The 14,718-nt window shown below is 43.8% G+C and overlaps 1 protein-coding gene across 5 annotated transcripts in view; it reads left to right on the plus strand.

Moving 5' to 3' along the window:
* The window catches only part of ZNG1A (Zn regulated GTPase metalloprotein activator 1A), an 87,410-nt gene that overhangs the window by 28,531 nt on the left and 44,161 nt on the right, over window positions 1-14,718 (plus strand). For all 5 annotated transcript variants that reach the window (XM_089692588.1, XM_089692591.1, XM_089692589.1 and 2 more), the window contains one exon: window positions 4,776-4,867. In XM_089692588.1, coding sequence (XP_089548714.1) covers window positions 4,776-4,867 — 92 coding nt within the window. The remainder of the gene's footprint in view (window positions 1-4,775; window positions 4,868-14,718) is intronic.

A 14,718-nucleotide genomic window follows, 5' to 3' on the forward strand; every position in this document is an offset into this window, starting at 1 on the left:
CAAAGGGTGGACCGTTATCTTACCCTATTATATTATAGGCATTCTATAGATATATGCTTTGACAATCAAGTTAGCAAGTTTGATTTTTAATAAATTATGTTAAGGTAATGCACCAGGTCTTTGCGCCCTTTTTTTCATGTTATCTTGTCATCAACACTGATCACCCTGGTGTTCATTCAGGACAGACAGAAGATTGGTAAATATGACACTCACATTTACCAATTTTACCAGTCTTCTGCTTGACCATCCTGAACATATGATTTTCCCCACTGGGTGTCAGCCCTCTGTTTCCCTGAACAGCCCCATGTCTTCGGCGAAACAGACAGGAGGAATACATTGCAGAGATTGGAGGGCACAATGGACACGGTGGGCAGTGCAGGGGACACAGAGTGCTGCAGTTTGCCTATGACTCCATACTCTCCATTGATTGCTGGCGCTTCTCCCTTGCACTGCTTCGGATGGTGGGGGGAGGAAAGTGTTGGGGGGGTGTTGTGGTATTGGGCTGTGTAAGGGACTCAAATTTTGTTTTTTGTCAGTGCCTAGTGGGGAGGATCCATGTCAGTAGGGCAACAGGTCTTGGCAGTGGTGGAGGAGGGGAGAGCTTATAGCAGAAGGGTGAATGTAGTCAACATAAGGCATACCGAATTGGCAAGCTGAATGTGGGTTTATTCCACCTTGTTGGTTGCCACAAAAGGGTTAAAGCTGCTTGGTTGGAGTCAACAACTGTTTCACTTTTTATTCCAGTTTCTGGGAATCGGCCTCTCGGACTCCCTTTTCGCAAGGTCTGTTTTAACAGAAAATGGCTAATCCATCTCTGACCCCTGATGCTATCTTAAAACATATCTACTCCAAAAGCATTAAAAATTATATTGTACCACTTACAAATATACACTGGAATTCATAAAGTCCAAAGCAGGCAGAGTTTGCAAAAGTGTTTCTTATGCATTCTAGTAATTGTGAAGAAAGGGACAAATTTATGTACCTGTGTAGAACCTGTGTAGTACCTGAGTTTGGCTCATGCTGTGCCATTTTTAGATTGCACGGGAGACGCTTTAGCAAAATCTGTGTGAGCCAGTTTTTCTCTGTACACCAAAAGAAAGTTGATGTTAATTAGCTTCACTTTTACATTTGAGGCATTCATTGCTACACAATGTAAAAGTGGTGCATTTACAGTAGAACTATCTGGATTACGGTAGGTGCACAAGTCGCTATCAAATCCAAAAGTGTTGCAAATGCTTCATGAATTTGACTCATTAAAATAATAAGAGGGATTAATGACCAAAAAAGTGGTGCAGCAACTTTACTGAATCCTCCCCCATTGAGTCAGCTTTGCTCTCACTTCATTATTTGGTGCACATAATTCTATCAATAATTGGATCATCTAAATGGAGTTATTTTTACTCAGGGTTAATGTACTTCAAAGTATACCTAAAGCCAAAACTTTTTTTTTGGTTAGTGATGAGACATTTCCTTAACTTCCTGTTCTATAAACATCGTGGGAAGTGAGAGAAAAGCCCCCTAAATGCCAGTGAGCCAATGTCACCTAAGTCAGTTGTCACTGGAACAATTTTCCCCTTTGGAATATTTTCATTCTAGTCCTGTGCTAATGACAACTCTAAATTTTTGATTTTTCCTCACTGTGACCCAGGCAAGTGGCAAGTAGATATAGTGAATCTCTCCAGCGGGGGGGGGGGGGGGGGGGGGGGGGGGAGATTCACAACTTATCCCCTTCTACTCTTGCAACTCTACACTAAACAATCCATTGCCCCAAGATAAGAACTAGGAGGGCTATAAATAACACAGAAATTGTGCATGGGACAGCTATAAATTCCTGCTGTAATTAACAAGATTTGTTTTTTGGCATTTATCGAACAGATATAGATATATTAAAATACTTTTGATGATATTTTTAACAGACCAAAGTAAGTAAATAATTTTTTTTGAGCAGTGTATATGGAAAATCTCAAAGGAACACGTTGAAAACACATCAGATCTCAATGGGAAAAAATATCATTATGCATATCTATACTGATATGGACTGGGTAATGTGTTAGGAGCGTAAGGATGCCCCATCGTTTGGTGGAAATGAAAATTATTAACCTACAGAGGACTGAATTCAAAGACACCCTGAAAATCAAAGTGAAAAAAATGATACAGCAGGCTAGTCCATTTTGCTGAAATTTGATTGCAGTTTCTCAAAATGGTACTCTGTATGGCCCCCATGTTCTTGTATGCATGCCTGACAACATTGGGGCATGCTCCTAATGAGACCCTGGATGGTGTCCTGGGGTATTTCCTCCCAGATCTGGACCAGGGCATCACTGAACTCCTGGACAGTCTGAGGTGCAACCTGGCGGCGTCGAATGGACCGAAACATAATATCCCAGAGGTGTTCTATTGGATTTAGGTCAGGGGAGTTTGGGGGCCATTCAATGGTATCAATTCCTTCATCCTCCAGGAACTGCCTGCAGACTCTTGCCACATGCAGCTGGGCATTGTCGTGCACCAGGAGGAACTCAGGACCCACTGCACCAGCATATAGGGTCTGACAATGGGTCCAAGGATTTAATTTCGATACCTAATTGCAGTCAGGGTGCCATTTTCTAGCATGTAGAGGTCTGTGCATCCCTCCATGGATATGCCCCCCAAGACCATCACTGACCCACCACCAAAAGGTCATGCTGAATGATGTTACAGGCATAACATTCTCCATGGCCTCTCTAGACCCTTTCACGTCTGTCACATGTGCTCAGGGTGAACCTGCTCTCATCTGTGAAAAGCACAGGGCGCCAGTGGTGGATCTGCCAATTCTGGTGTTCAATGGCAAATGCCAATCGAGCTCTATGGTGCTGGGCAGTGAGCACAGGGCCCACTAGAAGATGTCAGGCCCTCAGGCCACCCTCATGAAGTCTGTTTATGATTGTTTGGTCAGAGACATTCACACCAGTGGCCTGCTAGATTTTGTAGGACTTTGGCAGTGCTCAGTTCCTCCTTGCGCAAAGGAGCAGATACCGGTCCTGATGATGGATTAAGGACCTTCTACGGCCCTGTCCAGCTCTCTTAGCATAACTGCCTGTCTCCTGGAATCTCTTCCATGCTCTTGAGACTGTGCTGGGAGACACTGCAAACCTTCTGGCAATGGCACATATTGATGTGCCATCCTAGAGGAGTTGGACTGCCTGTACAACTTCTGTAGGGTCCAGGTATTGCCAGTAGAGACACTGACCCTAGCCAAATGCTAAACTAGTGAAAAACAGTCAGAAAAGATGAGTAGGGAATAAAATGTCAGTGGCCTCCACCTGTAAAACCATTCCTGTTTTGGGAGTCATCTCATTGTTGCCCATGTAGTGCACCTGTTGTTAATTTCATTACCACCAAAGCAGCTGAAACTGATTAACAACTCCCTCTGCTACTTAACTGACCAGAGTTTGAGCAGTGTACTTTAAGCTCATATACTGTATGTTTAACACATCTGCTGCAGAACATGATTACCGTATTTTCCGGCGTATAAGACGACTTTTTTTTTTTTTTTTTTTACTTAAAAACATACCCCAACAATTGGGGGTCGTCTTATACGCCGGGTATAGAATGCTGGATGTGCGGTAATACTGTATGGTAGCTTCAGCTACATACAGTGTACAGCGCTGAGCCCAATCACAGCGAGCGATCTATTCTATTAATGAATACAGAGCCTGCTCGGATTGGCTGAAGTTGTGACATCATCAGCCCTCCTCTCTGACACAGCCAATCCGAGCAGGCTCTGTATTCATTAATAGAATACATCACTTGCCGTGATTGGCTCATATGACGTCCTCCCATTCTCCACGCATGTGCGGCGATGCGCTGTGTCTCTCGGACACAGCTATCACTGATAACGGAAAGAGCCGAAGATGTCTGCTCGGTCATGTGATCAGCTGTGTCCAATCACAGCTGATCACATGTAAACAGGGAAATGCCGGTTATCGGCATTTCTCTCCTCTCGAGCTGTCACGCTGACAGCTCGAGAGGAGAGGAGAGCCGATAATCGGCTTTCCGTGGAGGGGACATGTACACTGATCATCAGGGCACTGATGATCAGTGTGCCCTGATGGTCAGTGTAGCCCCAGCAGTGCCAGCTGTCAGTGTCCATCAGTGCCACATCAATGCCACATATCAGTGCCCATCTGAGCTGCCTTTCAGTGTCACCCATCAGTGCCACCTATCAGTGCTGCCAATCAGTGCCACCTATTAGTGCCAGTCAGTGCCGCCTATCATTGCTGCCTTTCAGTGCCCATCAGTGATGCCTGTCAATGCCCATCAGTGCTGCCAATCAGTGCCGCCTATCAGTGCCAGTCATTGCCGCCTGTCAGTGCCAGTCATTGCCGCCTATCATTGCTGCCTTTCAGTGCCCATCAGTGATGCCTGTCAATGCCCATCAGTGCCACCTACCAGTGCCTCCTCCTCAGTGCCCATCAGTGCCACCTATTTCATATGGGTACAGTGCTGCATGACCGCGCAATTGTCATTCAAAGTGTGACAGCGCTGACAGCTGAAAATTGGCCTGGGGGGGGGAAGTGGGTATAGGTGCCCTGTAGGCTAGGGGTTAAATGGTGTTGCCTCGAAAATGGGGGTAGTCTTCTACAATGTGTATAGTCCAAAACCTATGTTTTAACTGGAAAATTTAGGGGGTCGTCTTATACACCCAGTTGCCTTATATGCCAGAAAATACGGTATTTATTTGGTAGAGAATCTTGTGTTTTTTGCCTTCTATAAACTGTGTACTCCTTTTGATTCAGGGACAACGGTTTAAAAGCAATTGAAAATCTGATGCAAAAGAAAGGAAAATTTGACTACATACTACTGGAAACAACAGGCTTGGCAGATCCAGGTACTATACTTTTTGTTCACACAATTTTGTTTTTTAGATTGTATAGAAAACTTACCAATCATGATTAGGCTGGTTCACACTCGTGCGGGTGGTGTGTAGAAATGTAACATTTCCAGAAATTTTGAAGCCATGAGAAAACCTTTTTTTGTTTTTCCCTGTTGTGTTTTTTTTTTTTGTTCTGGAAAAAATTAAAATTTTTGGAAAAATTGTAAAATAAATTCAGTGCGGAGTAGTTTTACAAATGGATAGCCATTTTGTTACACTGGGAACGTGAAATGCAGTGTATATAAAAGTATACAGTGCTGGAGGCACATGCGTGGGGCTGCCTAAGATGGCCGCAATCTGAGCTAGCTCCACTCATCCCAGGCACTTCACCTCCTCTCTCTCTGACTAGAAGGAGCCCATCATGTCCCCGCTGGTCTCCACGGGTGTCGGAGTGTGTGGGGGAGTGATCTGTGGCCCTGTCCCCTCTGGATCTGACCAAATCAAAGCAGCAGGCTGATCCTAAGCCACAGCGCCGGCTCCCATACAAGATGGCACCGGCTCCCCCTGCAGATGAGACCATGCAGTACTCATTAGGAGACTCGGAGAATTCTGTTGACAGCTCTTTGTAATTCCCCTCTGCCCTGCAGCCACCCCGTACGGATCAAGATTTGGTTCTTTTGGGTAGTATTAAGTGGGATTGTTTGTGAAGAACTTGGCGAAATCTCTCATAAATTATCAGCTGATTTACTCAAGGAACTTAGAAATGTTAGTGAGAGGGCTGCTCTTTTAGAACACAGAATGGATGATGTTACTACAGTCCTGGATGGCCATGAGGGTGATATAGAAAATCTGCAAGTGGAAATACATTCTCTTAAGAATCAGCTGGAAGAGGCGGAAAATAGAGCTCGTCGCGGTAATGTTCGTATCAGGGGCCTACCTGAGACTATTGCAGATCTCCATGGCTCTGTGTCATCCCTATTGCAAGAGCTGATTCCTGATGTTCCGGTGGATCGTTTGGAGATAGATAGGATACATATGGCCTTAGGCCGCAGACCACCTGAAGTCCCGCCTCGGGATATCATGTTGAAATTTCATTATTACAAAACAAAGGAACAGGTGATGCGAATGGCTAGAGAAATGAAGGCCCTCTCGTTCCAGAGTCACCCCTATCAGATTTATTCTGACCTCTCTCAAACTACCATCTTGAAGAGGAGATCTCTATATCCTTCAGTATAATAATATTCGTTATCACTGGGGGTTTCCCTTCAGATTGTCCTTTATGTATAAGGGGTCTCAATATAATGCCTTTAATCCGCTAGATCTTAATGCTGCCTGTCAGAGCTTACTCTTTTAGATCCCAACTATCTCGCAGACTTCCTCAATAAATTCTTCAACACACCTGCCTAGATTACTTTGCGGTCCGAGAAAATCTTATATTCCATAAGCTGAAAGAAGATCCCAAACAATGGTCCAGCTTCACTCTCAGACTTTCCAACCGGTTGGGACAGGCTGACTTGAATGTCCATTTTGCAGTTGGTTTGTTTTTTCTCTTTTGCAATCCCAGCAGCTCCTTTTTGGAAGTTTACCAGCTAGGTGGGCCTTCTCCTTTGATTTTCCTCAGGTGTTTGGGAGGTGGAGGAGGGAATGGTGGGTTGGTGGGTTTTTTTTTTTTTCTTTCTCCCTATGTGGATCCAGGCTCTCAATTGGGTTGGTTTGATGTGATTTTATATCTGTTTAATTTGCTTGTCGTTGTACACTTTTATTTTATCCTCATGTAACATTCTTCCTCATGTGTGGCTGTCTTCCTCTTCCTTTGAGGGTTCTATATATTGTTTGCTATGAGCGAGGGGGAGGTGTCTGGGGTGCTATATGCCACCCTCTTTTGTTCCCTGATGTAGGGTATGGTTTTTCGTGCTCCGTGGGTTCCAATAGATGCACGTTGTGCATCGTTTTTGCTCTTTGTTGCATTCTGTGGGTGTTTCCGTTTCTCTTTTTGCGGTATTCCCATTTGTCTACAAAGTTCTCTCTCTTCCTTTATGGTTCCCTCCATCTTGGAGGTACCCTTTTTTCTTGCTTTCTTTTTTTTTTTTTTTTCTGTTTGCCTTGGAGGGTGTGGATACGCTTTTGGGGCACCCCCATGGTCGAGTGATTTTTGTGTGTTGTCATGACTCTCACTTGGTTGTCTCTTAATGTCTAAGGTTTGAGCTCACCACAGAAACAAACTAAAGTTTTTAAATATCTTCCTTCCTCCAAAGTCGATATAGCCTTCCTACAGGAGACTCACCTGACTTCTTCTTATGCCCCGCGCTTTTTAGTTGATCGTTATGCCCGGGCTTTTTTCGCCTTTGCCCCGGTCAAAAAGCAGGGGGTCCTTTTGGCGATTCATAACTCTTTGCCTTTTCAGGAACACAAAGTAGTTGCAGATCCCCAGGGTCACTATTTGATAGTTGTTGGAACTAGACAAGATGTGGAGGTTACGATCTTGCACGTATTATGTGCCCAATCGGAGACAAACCTGTTTTTTTACGCATCTTTTGTCGGTTCTCCAGGCTCATCAGAAAGGCCATCTTATGCTTTCAGGCGACTCTAATTTAGTCCTCAATCCTAATTTAGCTAAATCTTCCGTGGGCTCAACAGCCTCTTCTCTTCTCTCCGTGGAGTTTGGGCATATTCTCAGGTCCCATAATCTGGTCGATGCCTGGCGGGAATTTCATCCCACTTCTAGAGATTATACCTTTTTTCTCTAATCCTCATTCTAGGCATTTTCGTATTGATCACGATTTTGTGGCCCCTTCTTTACTTCCACATTTATTTTTGATTAATATTCCTATGGTGCCTTGGTCTGACCAGGATCCTATCATTATGCAGTGTTCAGTTCCCTCTCAGTGTCTGAGGGCTCCCACCTGGTATCTTAATGTTTCCCTTCTCTCCTTTTCCTCTGTAGTTGAGGATGTTCGGATCCACTCCTTGGATTACGTTCAGAATAATTTGGGTACGGTTCCCTCATCTGTTACTCTTTGGAAAGCTTATAAAGTGGTTATTAGAGGCCATATCATACAATTGGCTTCCAGGTGGCGTAGGGAACAAGACCACCATTGGCAGGCTTTGGAATGTAAGCTTGAGCGGGTTACGGTTCTGTTTAAGTGGTCTCCAACGGCTGAGCTTCGATGGAAGGTGGATCGTTTTCATATGGATCTGAACCTTTGACTAAATGATGAGGCTGAGCGCCATTTGCGCTGGTCTCGTCAGAAATTTTATGCGAATGGCAACAAAATAGGGACTATGTTAGCTAAAAAGTTACAATCGTTTGCCCCTCGACAACATCATTTATACCCTGAAAACTAGGAAGTGTTTGAGAACCTCTAAACCTAGGCATATAGTGGATGAGTTTTCTCATCTTTCAAAACTTTCCATTGGCTCGGGGGATGCCCCGACAGATGTTATTGATACGTTCCTTCGGGAGACTCCTTTGGGAAGGTAGGCCAAGAAGAGATCAGCAAACTACTTTATCTTTTTCGAGTGCTCCCTGTTCAGATTCCACCACATACAGTATACTCTGTATTTTACCATGTCAAATCTTACGGTTTGTATGGGCTTCGGGACGTCCCCTCTTGTCTAAGCAGTTCCTTTACCGCCCATGTATTCGAGGTGGCTTGGGTCTCCCGAACGTTCATCATGATTATATTGCAGTCCAAGTTACCCCTCTTATTCAGCTTTTTTCTGTTAGAGATTTGCCCTTGTGGGCTTTGATAAACACTTTGGACACACATCCCCCTTTTTGTCTTCTGCCTTGCCCTGGCTTCCTCCATCCTCACGGCCTAAACTGTTGAATCCTGTCTTGGCTCATTCCTTGAAAATTTGGGACCGTGTAAGTATTCGGTGGGCCTACTCTCCCCGCATTTACCTATTTTACAGTTATTCAACTGTCTGCTTTTTCCCCCAGGGTAGTCTGATAAGATGGCCTTTCGCTGGTTGATAACCCATGGTTTTACGCGGGTCGGGGTATGCGTACATTTGTGCAGCTTCGAGAGAGTTATAATAAATAAATTTATATGTGTCGCGCTCCACCTATTTAACTATAAATTAAATAAAATAAATACCATATGACAATATATAAAAAATTAAAAAATTTATATAATATGGTAATCCTCCTATACCAATATGCAATCGTGCTGAAAATTCCAAAAATCTAATATATTATTGTGACGGAGGGTAGGCAGGACAGAACACACAGAGTAGATGGCAAACGCACAAAGCTTTATTGAAACAAAAAGATGACAGTAAGGGGCAGCAAGGAGGGGCTAAAACACGTGTAGTCCAGTACTGAGAGCCAAGGAAAAGTCTCTGTAGCAGATTGTAATCCAACAGGGAGGGTGGGGGGTCATCACAGGAACAGTTCGGGTAAAACAGGGGAAAGCGTATACTCACGGTTCCGACAGGGTGCCTGGTCTCCCAGGGATAGAAAGTAAGACACAGGTACCTATTGGGGTCCGGAATAGGCGGGTGGTCTCTCCTTTTGGGCTGGGGTCTCAGACAGCTGGCAGGCAATCTCTCCCCTGGACTGGGGTCTCAGGCAGCTGGCAGGCAATTTCTCCCCTAGACTGGGGTCTCAGGCAGCTGGTGGGCAATCTCCTCCCTAGACTGGGGTCTCAGGCAGCTGGTGGGCAATCTCCTCCCTAGACTGGGGTCTCAGGCAGCTGGTGGGCAATCTCCTCCCTAGACTGGGGTCTCAGGCAGCTGGCGGGCAATCTTCCCCTAGACTTGGGGTCTCAGGCAGCTGGTGTGCGCGGTCTCCCCCCGTTAGCTGGGGTCTCTGTAGGCTGGTGTGTGGGGGCCCCCTGTATCCTTGGGGGTCTTATGCAGAGTTGGCCACGAGGGTCCCGCCGCAGCTGGGATCCCTCGATGGCTGCACAGCGGAAAGGATGATCGGAGAGCCCAGCATCAGCCTTTTAAACTGATGCAGGACACTCTCCGGTCGTCCTGGCAACTGGGCGTTGTCCCCTGGACACGGGCCACGCTCTCGTGAGTGCAGCCTTTTTCCAGAGGCATCTGCAAGCGGGGGAACTCCTCGTGCCCGCGCTGTGGATGCCGGGATCGTGTGGCGTCAGCCTGATGCCGTGATCTGGAACATCTCTGCAGGAGGTTCGCACCTCTCCGCAGAGAGGTGTGAAGCTCGCTATCTTGTCCCCTCCGGCGTAACCGGATGGGGATACGATAGTGGCAGAGGTGAGAGGGGCCGCGCCTCTCGTCCTGCGCGGCTCAGCTTCACAGAGCCGCAGCAGGACGAGAGACAGCAGGTGGTCACCACAGATGCGGGCCAGCGGAGGGGGTGAGCGCCCACTGTGACAAATATAAATAAATAAATATAAAATTGTGTAAATGTGATATTGTGCTAAAAATCATATAATACAAAAAGCTCCATATATATGCATCAATGTGCCTAATAATCAAAATTCACTGTGAAAATAATGTGCAACTCAAGCAATTAAAAAAAGTGCAAATAAAGCAAAAAAAATTATATTAAATGTATACCTAAAAATATATATAAAATTAATTAGAAAATTAACTTATGAATTAAAAAAAAAATATCAGTCTGCTCTGTGATAGTAATCTTGCTGTGCTGAAAAATGTATGCGCTCACCTCACTATAATAGCTTTTTTGTCCTTATCTGGACAAGGTAGTATATTCCATACTGAGATACTGTATGTAGATGGTGGTGGATAAACTGTAGTGATAACCTTCTCCCACTGGGGGTCTCCTGGACTCACGCCTGGACTTAATGAGCCTACATGTAGGATGGAAGAATGAGGTTTTCTCCCCTCGTCCTGCAGGGGTCTGTATACTGTCTCCACCTCTCCTCTTTATTCCTCCATATATTTGGTTTCCATAAAAAGAAAATATATACACATAGTGCCTTTTCCTTTGTATAATAAATTTATTAGGGTGTAAAAATCTTGTCTACAAATCCTTTGATTTGTAGACAAGATTCCCCCCGCACCTTCTCTGGCTTTGAATCGCTTTGTGAGGCGTCGAATTCCACTAAAGGTGCCCTCTCTCATGTAAATTTGTCAATCTGGAATCATATGGCGGAACCTTTACCTACCTATTGTGTAAATGGAGTGTGGATCTTGAGATGGAATTTCTGCTGAGGATTGGGTGCCTATGTGGCAAGCGGTTTCTTGATGCTCTCGTAATGTACCGGCACTAGAGAATTCCTATAAGGTAATTTTGAGACGGTATTTTACCCCATCTCAGTTAGCTAAATTTATACCAGATCATGACTCTCGATGTTTTCGTGGTTCTCTAGAGGGTACTATGCTCCTAATTTGGTGGACCTGTCCAGTGGCCTGCCGCTTGTGAACTAGGGTTTATAATCTTTTTTTATTCAGTTACGTCTATCAATCTTAAAAAAGACCCTATTGAAGCTTTAGTCTTTAAGCCACTTCGTGGACTACCTAGCAGATCCCGCTCGCTGGTAATTTTTTTTTTTTTTTTTTGGTTACTAAAAGACTATTGCTGGCTCTTGGAAGTCCCCAACGTCACAATTTGAGGAGGTCAGGTCCAGAATCCAAGGCTTTTTAATCAATTAAAAATTGACAGCGTTGTTGGAGGATAATCATGATAAATTTCTCTGTTTGGCAACCTTGGGTGGACTACCATCGGTTTGCTGCTTTACCACGAAGCTCACTAATCTTTGATGTGGGGATTTGCATCTTCAATCCCCCTATGTGGGGGTCGTGTCTCCCGCCTCTCCCCCTAGGTGAACTTCTTTTCTTTGCTGGTCTGTCTCTTGTTTCTCTTCCACCTTCTTTTTTTTCTCTTTTCTGGAGTGGAGGGATCTGGGGGTTTTTAACCCCTTGGCCCTCCCTGGATTTTCTTGACCCCTTTTTTCATTTCTTTCTTTTTCCTCTGACATGGTTTGTTTAAATTAGACCAATTGCTTACCATTTGTTGTTGTTACCTGACAGTTCTATGATTCTCAGGGACAATATTTTCTTAAGAGGGTGAGGCTCTCTGTGTTTTGTTTTTTTTTTTATTGCCTTTTTTTAATGTATCTTATATATTTCATGACGGGATTGTGGGCTTTGCAGCCCTCCATTTTATACTGTGTTATCTGGACCCCAGTGTGGGCCTTCTATGTGTATCTTTGTGTTTTTGTATAATGTTTCCCTGTCCTCCAGTGTCTTAAGTTGCTTTGTATCATGCGATTTGTCATAGTTTGTATGTTTCTTTTCACCATGTTTAAGAAAACCTTTGGTACAAGAAAAGTATACAGTGTTTGAGATAAAAGTACATCTTATTCAGTAAATGAACTAAACTCGATTTTTAAAATTTGTGATGATCTAAAAGTAGTAGAGTGTTTCTGAAATGAGGGAAAAGCTCCTCGCACTTTCGTTATGGTCCTCATTTAATTCCATAAAGTATTTTTTAACGTCTCCAGGGCGTTTTGTCATCCTTGCAGCATTTGGAAAATAATATTTCATCTCACAATATTTGCAAATTGTAGCTTTGCTCTGTGGAATTGCACTGAGGAAATTTTCTAAACTCTAGATGTTCTCACCATACTGAGAGGAGGAAAAGGAAAAGCCAATTTACTGACCAGACTTTGGGTAAACATTATGCTGTGATGGTGGAGAATATTATTAGGAATCATTTAAAGGTTCTAAAGATAAACTAATTTGTCAGGCTAATTTACCCTCTTACATGTCAATTAATTGCTTCTGCATCACCCTATAACAGAAATACTGCTACAGGGCGGCACGGGTGTGCAAAATCATTTGCGGCCTCGGCTGTCAGTCACCAGGTCCCAGCTGGTGATTCCCCGCTGGCACCCGGCGACCTCCGAGGATTTCCAATGGGGGAGAGATCTGTACTGTAAACAATACAGATCTCTCCCTGTCAGCTACTGCACACTGATTTGTATGGCTGTGCATAGCAAAGCCATACAAAGCAGTGTGCTTACAGTGAAACACACACACAGCCCACATAGTAAAAGAGCACACAGTTAACCCTTTAATCACCCCACATGGTAACCCCTTCCTGCCCAGTGCCATTAGTACAGTGTTAGTGCTTTTTATTACACCAAGTCAGTTCCCCCTAGTGTCCAAATGCCAGCCGCAGTCCCGCTGTAAGTTGCTGATCGCTGCCATTTGTAAACGCTATAATTTTCACCTAAACCAAATAATTTACACATATTGGGATTTTTTTTTAGTAAAGACATGTAGCAGAATACATTTTAGCCTAAATTTATGATGAAATTTAATTTAAATTTTTTTTCTTACTGGACGTGTTTAATAGCACAAAGTCAAAAATATAGTTTTTTTTCAAAATTGTCTATATTTTTCTGTTTATAGCGCAAAAAAATAAAAAATGCACAGATGATCAAATACCACCAAAAGAAAGCTCTATTTGCGGGGAAAAAAGGTCATAAATTTCATTTGGTTGCAGCGTTGCATGACTGCAATTGTCAGTTAAAATAACGTAGCGTTTATTGCAAATAAATGGCCTGGTTAGGAAGGGGGTAAATCCTCTGGAGGGCAAGTGTTTAAGGCCTGAGTGTATCTCAACAATCACCCAACTGTTGGAGGTACAAGATGGAGCCCTCAAGCAAACTAAACTGAAACCTTCTGCTACATTGCCTCCTAGTGGCAGAAATGCATATTTCTCCTGTTTGAGAACTTCACTGAGTATCAGTATTACTTGAATACTTGAATTGTATTCTAGGATTTGCTGATCTTCAGCTGAAAGAACTTGCAATAATTTTAAACTTTACAACTTTAATTTAGGTCTTCATTTTATATCATTTGAATATCATGTCATAGCTATATTATTTATCACTGTAAATTATAAAAAACATATTCTACACTTTTTTTTTTTTTTTTTTTTTTTTTAATTTTTCTTTCCCAGTTTTTCTGTTTTTTGTTGTTTGTGTTTTTTTTTTTGTTTTTTGTTTTTTTTTTTTTCCTAGGCCTTTCCATCTCTAGTGGTGTGTCTCATGTTTGCATGGGCACAGCAGCCCATTCATTTAAATTTTAAAGAAAAAACCCTGACCCCTTTTTAAAAAAGTGGCTGTATGGAACCGAATAGTCCTGAAAACAAGCTGTGTTTTACGATACACGGGAGAAGTTCTGGAATAACAAGGGAAAAAAAATCTATAATCATCTAGGTGGGTACAGCATCAGTCTGCTGTTGCATCTGTACCCTGCTGCTTCTAAGACCAAGAACTGAGCGATCAAAGACTGCTGATTGCTTAGTTCTTGGTATTGCGTGAGCAGGGAGCCGGTGACTGTCAGTCACCAGCTCTCTGCTGTGCCCCTCCAGCACTCACCAGAGCACCGGGCTGTGGAGGGGATGGGAGTGGCTGGCTTGGGCTCTCAGTGGCTTGCTGAGAGGATGAGCCAGCTGCTGGTCCAGGCATCTGGGTGGATCCCGACATTAAAGTTGGGATCTCTCTAGAGTCTGGACCAGCTCTGTGACATCAGCTGACAGTGGGCTTTAACCTGCTGTTGTCTGAAAACAAGTCACAGGAGTACTTCTGCGATTCCCAAAAGAAGTAGGGCCAATGAGTTTTGGCCTTACTTTACCTTTAATGACACCCTCCATGCAGGAGTTCTTCTCCTTAGGTCCCCAGGAGAAGTAGGACCAAAGAGCTTTGGTGCTACTTCTCCTTTGATGGCACCCCCATGTTTGCAAAAGAGCAGTGTGTTTTGCCTGTGCGCCCCCAACCCGCATATGTGTTAACGTAGGCTAAGTCTGGTGCATCAGATGTTGGAGAAAAAGAAAGTGATGAAGGGCTGTAACCTTAGCTTGAGGATCTTTATAGCTGAATATTTGATTGATTTGTATTCTTTTTATTCTCAGGACA

Source organism: Staurois parvus, unplaced genomic scaffold (assembly GCF_062004578.1).
Source record: "Staurois parvus isolate SC_StPar_1 unplaced genomic scaffold, SC_StPar_1.0 ptg000596l, whole genome shotgun sequence".
In the NCBI taxonomy this organism is placed as follows: domain Eukaryota; kingdom Metazoa; phylum Chordata; class Amphibia; order Anura; family Ranidae; genus Staurois; species Staurois parvus.